The sequence below is a fragment of the Pinus tabuliformis genome, chromosome 8 (genome assembly GCF_031772625.1).
Source record: "Pinus tabuliformis cultivar Carrire ecotype Pingquan chromosome 8, CPIR1, whole genome shotgun sequence".
NCBI lineage: Eukaryota > Viridiplantae > Streptophyta > Pinopsida > Pinales > Pinaceae > Pinus > Pinus tabuliformis.
The window spans coordinates 1517074871-1517081974 of record NC_142294.1 but is presented as its reverse complement, the minus strand read 5'-3'; the positions used below and the strand labels follow the sequence as shown (position 1 = coordinate 1517081974).

The window sequence follows — 7104 nt, the reverse complement described above, 5'->3', positions numbered from 1 at the left end:
TTAGGCGCATGGTGGAGTTAAATTTAAATAAAGCGGAGGGGGGATAAAAGTTAAGATAAGGGGGGTTTTTAGGGTTTTTAGGGAAATTACTAGGGGAAAGTGATTTTTTCAAGGGGAAAAGGTTTCACACTAGGGAAAAAGGGTTTTTGGGTAGGAGAATGAGTTTGGAAGGTAAATTGCTAGGAAAATGTGTGAAACCAAGGGGAAAAGTTGAAAATGAAGGGAAAAAAGGTATTTTAACAAGAAATGATAGGATAATGAGGAAATTAGTAAGTATGTAGTGAGGGATGAAATGAAATGAGGGGAAGTTAACCAAATAAACTTGTGAACATATTTTTACTTTCATAGCTACTCCTGCACACTGAAACATTTGATTAAGCATGATAAATGTGCTTACGCTTCAATCAACTTTGTACTTCTGCAACTTTTCTTCTACCTACACTTTACTTATCCTAACATTTTTTCTTCACTTAATTGGATGCATTTAGGCTAGCAGACCCTTTTATTTCCTTTTTCTTTTGAAAAGCAAACTATCTAATTCTAACCTTATAATATCCAAGGACTCAGATTAAACTGATGAGCGCCTTATTATTCTCTACCTAACTACTGATCTGCCAAGATTAAAAAGTTTGGCTAGATCTTTATTCTCTAATTATAAACATGAAATTTAAAGCATGAACTAGTCAAGATTAAACTATTTGACTATCATGGGTTGTGGAAATTATGACAAGCTGCACACAACCATTATTTTGCATAATAAGGTAAAAAGTAGTGGCACTTGGACTTGCACACTTTCATAATCTGTTTTTTACTTTTTGTTTTTCTCTCTAACCTAACATTTTATTTTTGCCTTAATTTTTTAGGGCATCTATTCTAACATTTTCTTTGATATGGACATATTCATCAAAATATTTCCTAAAATTTTTATTCAATATTCTTTTTGTCCATATCCTAGCTTAACATTTTTTTGAAAAATATTTTCATTTTTTAGACTAATTTATTCTAACTTATCAAAACCAAAAAATGCTACTGGAGTAGCCATGGTAAATTTTCCTTAACCACATTCTTCTTCATCATATTTGGAATTGGTGAGCCATTCCTCAAAAAATTATAATTCTTCCTCATAAGAAAATTCAAGAATCATTCATTTAACTTCCCTTAACATTTTTTCTCTCATTGCAAATACAATTAAATTTTTCATCTTTGACTTCAATTTCTTCACCATGCTTTTCATCAAAATCAACATCACATTTTTATTTTATAGTTTCTTTAAGAAAAAATTATATTTGGCTCTTCCACAACTTCTTCAAAAACTTCTTATGTCTTCCACAACTTCTTGGAAAACTTCTTATGTTACTATACTAGTTATCAACAACTAAAATATTATGGGACTCAACTTCATGTTCATAGCCTTTGCTCCACCTTTCACTCTATGTCATTTCCATAATATTCCAAAATTCTTTGCTACAATATTTAGAAGAATGATGTCATGCAAACCATGTTGAAGTAAAAACAATGTTATTGCATTATCATCTTGCATTATCATCTTATTAGAAACAATGTTATTGCATTACATCCAATTGGATTTAAGATGATCCTTTTGATCAGATTGTGAGGTTCTTCAAACTCATTCAACACAATATCATGTAGATCTTCAACACATAATCTGGTTCTCATTTTAATGGCTCGAAAATCATAATTTTTATTAACGAAAATAAAAAATAGTAGAAAAAAAACATTCTTGAGACCAATAATTCCTTTGTGTACTAAAAGAAAAGAAAAAATATAATAACTAGTATGATATTGTAATCCATCTTAATTTTCCTCTTTATCTTTTTTTCCTTTCTTTTATACATATATGAAAACAAAAAAATTAAATTAAAATTAATTACAATAAATAATATAAAAAAATAAATTAAATTTTATAAAAGATTAAAAAACCTATTTTTAGGTCATGCTTCCTTAATCAAAATTCAAGGCACTCAAAACTCTATGTTGCTTCTTGAAGCACTAAGTCAAATCTCTTTTCCTTTAAATCTTATTTTAAGAAATTTTTTACAATGATACGATAAATACTAGCCAGCTGTGGATTCTCGGAATATTTTGGTATCGGACGGACATAGGCAAAGTCAAAACATTAACATCACCTATGTTTTTCAGATTGAAATATTTTGGGAACTCGCAATCTACTTTAAAATGCCCAGTACTGTCACACCACATCGGAAAATCGTCATGGCCACACATTACTGCCCATACAGTATTATTGACCCAAGTAAGAAATAAAGTAGCATCATTGCTTTAGCTAATCTGAGGTTTAATGATATTATTGTAAGATTTAAGACTTTTGTGATCCATAATTTAGAAAGAATTCTTTTGGATCAATCACATCATAAATATTAGTTCGACGTTTCGAACCAACTAATGTGGTTCATCATTAGCTAATTCAGTTAGTAGAGAGCAGATCTCGACTTTAAAGACTAGATTTCGCTCAACTCAAAGACGTCTAGATCTTCTCTGGCCTCTTCATCGCGGTCCCCAGCTTCTTCTGAACCGTCTCATTCCTCAGCGTTGTCCCCAACTTCTCCGGCCACATCGATGGCAGTCTTGGTGTCTCCCTCATCTCAGACCGCTAGCCCAGGTCTCGCTGACTCAGTGCTTATCCCGATAAGTGCTCCTTCCTGTTCCGTTAAACAATCCTGTTCTAACCGCTCCCAGTTCGTCGATTTTCATCGTGCTGGCCCCTCATCGACTGCCCCGATCCTTTCCACACCCTCTTCAACCTCTGTCATGGTTTCTGCCTGCTCCACTGCGTCCCTGTTTGCTCGTTGTTCTTACTCCGTCGATCTGCACACTGCTTGCCCTTTGTCGACTGCTCCGATCCGGTCCATGCCTTTTTCAACCTCTGGCATGACTTCTACCTACTCTACTTTGTCCCCGTCTACTCGTGTTTTGCTCCCTTCCCTCCTCTCAGGACATCATCCCTCCCCCCCCCCAGATTCCTGCCAGTCCGTGCCCCCTTCCCCCCTTGATTTCTCATGTCCCCTTCCCTCGGGCCTTGTCTACCGCTCGTCACCCAAACCCATTTCCACCGTTAACTCTGTTGAGCTTGCTAACAAGACCTTCTTTGACTTGTCCTTAAGACTGTCTTCCTCCCGGCCCTTTAGTTGCTTTAAATATAATAAACAAATTAATAACAAGAAGAATATGAATAATGACTCTAATAACTACTCTTTGTTTAAGTTTAATAATAATAATTATATTAGTAATAATAATTTTAATAATATCTACTCTAATAATAACAACCACTTGAATGATAACAAAAGTAATAATATTAACCAGGATAATATTAGTTATAATAATATTAATAATAACAATAACAAGAATAATAGTAACGATAATAATAATAATAATAATAATAATAATAATAATAATAAAGAGAATAATAATAATAATAATAACCATAAGTATGATATTCATAATAAAGATTATAATAAGAATAACAATATTAATAATAACAACGACAATTATGCTAATAATAATAATAAGAAGAATAATGGAGGTTTCAAGAATGTTATTAACCTCTCAAGTAAGACTTTTGATCCCTCCGTCTTTAGTCTTCTTAACAAAGGTCTTAATTTTTCCCTTGCCCTGAATAAGATTCCTACTCATGACATCATCTGTAGCATCAAATATAGGATTAAGGACCTTCTTGACAATATCAAGGAGACTCTCCGACGAGATTGCATCGTTGTCCTTAGGAAGGTTAAACCTCCCAAGAAAAACCATAGTAAGCATGAATTTCTTGCCCTTAAATCCCTCAGGGATGACCCCGACATCATCGTCCTTAGGGCTGACAAAGGAGGAGCTGTTGTCATCCTTGATAAATCTGATTATGTCCACAAGATGGTGGACCATCTATCCAATAGTGGGAGTTATATCAAGCTCAAGAAGAATCCCCTTAAATCCATTTCGAAAGAGGTTTCTTCTGCCATTAAAGCAGATCCTTCTCTTGATCCCCTCTCCCGTAAGCTCATTGAGAGCAACCCCCTTACCCCTAGAATCTACGACCTTCCGAAGATTCATAAACCTGGTGCCCCCTTAAGACCCATCATTAATACCATAAGCGGACCAACCTATCCGCTTGCTAAATTCCTAGCCCAAAAGCTCAAGCCTCTTGTTGGTTGCACTGATTCTTTTGTGAAAGACTCTGCCTCCTTTATTCAAGAATGGAAGGACATCAAGTTAGATCCGGGTGATTTACTTGTGAGCTTTGATGTCATCTCCTTATACACCAAAATCCTCATCCAAGAAGCCATTGATATCATTAATCATATCACTGATAAAGACACCGCCAAGTTGGTTGGCCTTTGCCTCACCTCTACTTTCTTCAGTTTCCAAGGTGAGTTCTATGAACAAACTTGTGGTGTCGCGATGGGCTCCCCTCTATCCCCCATTGTCGCGAACTTGTTTATGGAAGATTTTGAGACCAAAGCCCTTGCTTCCGTTGAATTCCGTCCTAAAAAATGGAAAAGGTTCGTCGATGACACTTGTGCCATTTGGTCTCATGGGCGTGAGAAACTTGATCTGTTTCTCAAGCACCTGAATTCTCAATTAGACTCCATCAAGTTCACCATGGAGGTCGAGGAGGATGGTCGCCTTCCCTTTCTTGACATCCTCCTCTCTAGGAGGGAGGATGGTTCCATCTGTCACCAAGTTTTTCGAAAGAAGACTCACACGGAACAATACCTCCATGCCAATTCTCATCATTTCCCTGCTCAAAAATTCGGGGTTCTTAGCACTCTCGCTACTCGTGCTCTAAGAATCTCTGATGATGACCACTTTGATCAAGAGAAATCTCATCTTCTTAAGGTTTTTGAAAATAATGGGTATAGCAGGTCCCATAGCCTCAAGGCCTTTCACAGGGTGAGCAAAGAGCCTAGGGTTAAACCCGCCCTTTCTGATCCTATCTCTATGGTTCATCTCTCGTATATCCAAGGAACCACGGATAGGATTGCCCATATTCTTAAGAAAACTAATGTCTCTTCTTCCTTCAAGCCTCTCAATACCATTAGAAATTCTCTTAGATCGGTTAAGGACCCTATTGACCCAAAGGACTCAAAAGGTGTCTACCTCATTCCCTGTTCCTGTGGTATCCCTTACATTGGAGAAACAGGAAGGTCTATTAAGAAAAGGATCAAGGAACATGTTGCTGACATCAGACATAATCGCTCTCGCACTTCAGCCCTTGCAGAACATGCTGAGAAATCTAATCACCATGTTTGTATTGAAGAATCGAAGGTCATTGCTAAGATCAGTCATTTCCACCATAGGAAACTGAGGGAAGCAATTGAAATCGAAAGGCATGCCAAAAACCTTAATAGGGATGATGGTTGGAAATTAAGCAAAAGCTGGACTCCAGCTCTCGCTTCTTAACCCCTTCGCCCCCTCCTCCCCCTTATCCTTTTTGGCTTCAGAAGGTCTCCTTCTTGGTTTTTTCTCCTCTCCCCCTGTGGTTGGTTTTTCCTTCCTTGGATTTCCTCCTTTCAATGAGGTGGACTATCCTTCAGCTTATTGTCTCTTTTATTATTTATTTCCTTTAAATTTTAAATAAAATATAAAAATGATTCTATGATACTTATTTATAATATATATTCCCTTAAAATTGAATGTTGACCATACTCTCTTTAAAAATATCCCCTATAATTCTAGACAATTATTTTATGTCATAATTTGTTTGAACAATTCTAGGTCCTGTACCTAATATTACAAATTGGTTTCTAGTATTATGTGATTTGTTTAATATAATAATTTTGTTTTAATATCTAACTAATTATGTTCTAATATTATTACCAACTAATATTATTACATATATTTTAACGGCTAGTTTCCTCCCATTTGGTCAAACCTTACCAATATTCACTAGCATTATTATGTACTTTATCATTTTAATAATATTATTATATATATCTCTTACTCATAATTACGGCTAGTTCCTTCCATTTTGTCAACCCTTACTATTTTTAACATTATTAGCATTATTATGTACTTTATCAAAATAACGGCTAGTTTTCCTCCTATTTCAAATTGACTAGGTTAACCCTAGCCAATAATAAAATATTATTTTCCTTAGATTATAATATTTTTATATTAATATACTTTGACATTCTCGATAATTAATAATTATTTATTACATAACGGCTAATCTCTAAGTCTTCCTCACCAATGGCTAACACTGGACAATGATGCATCCATGCTATTTATATTCTCTCACATCATATGACTTCTCACCTTGCCCTGAGGATGAACCACATTAGTTGGTTCGAAAGGTCGACCCAATCCTTTTGATGTGATTAATCGAAAGACTGCTTTCTAAGATATTATTGTAATAAGGGTAGTGTAAAAAATCCACAAATTAGTCTGAAAAATAATAGAAATTCTGACAAGATTCCTTATGATGTGATTAATTCGAAAGACTGCTTTCTAAGATATTATTGCAATAAGGGTAGTGTAAAAAATCCACAAATTAGTCTGAAAAATAATAGAAATTTTGGCAAGATAAAAATAAAATCTGCCAATTTATTTTGAAAATTTAGATAACAGCTGTGAAATTCAAAAATTTTGGATGTCTCAAAATTCTGGATGATGCTGAATCCATTTCTATTATTAAAAAACATCAACATTCTGATTTTTAATTTTTTTTCCCTAATTCCAGCCAAAAAAAAATTACCATCCTAACAAATTTTTGTAAGGTCCTTAGACAACGCCTATTGTAATAAACAGCCGTGTAATGAGAAATCTGTATTAACTGATGGAATTTTTTTACATTTACAGCTCTACTCTCAGTTTACCTGCCTGGTCGTTGGTTTTAAAATAAGTATCAATACGGGATGAATCAATATCACTAAAGTAAATTTAATAGAATACAGAAATTACAGTATATTTGTTACGTTGAAGGAACTTAGTTGTAAATCATAATAGTAGATGGTAATTCGGGTGAAGCAGATGAAATGAGAACTCCAGCCCTCCAAATTAGACTGACCCACCTCCTATGTGATTGAACCAATCACTGAAAATTGACGTAATTAGAATAAACGACCTTGCTGC

General features: G+C 34.8%; 1 protein-coding gene across 1 annotated transcript; it reads left to right on the top strand.

Annotated features, from left to right (window-relative positions):
- The first annotated feature begins 2595 nt into the window (after nucleotides 1–2595).
- Nucleotides 2596–6891, top strand: LOC149241662 (uncharacterized). The gene is made up of 3 exons (XM_089370612.1): nucleotides 2596–2882; nucleotides 3696–4923; nucleotides 6832–6891. The coding sequence occupies exons 1-3, from the start codon at nucleotides 2596–2598 to the stop codon at nucleotides 6889–6891; spliced, it is 1575 nt and encodes a 524-aa protein (XP_089226738.1).
- Nucleotides 6892–7104: the final 213 nt, after the last annotated feature.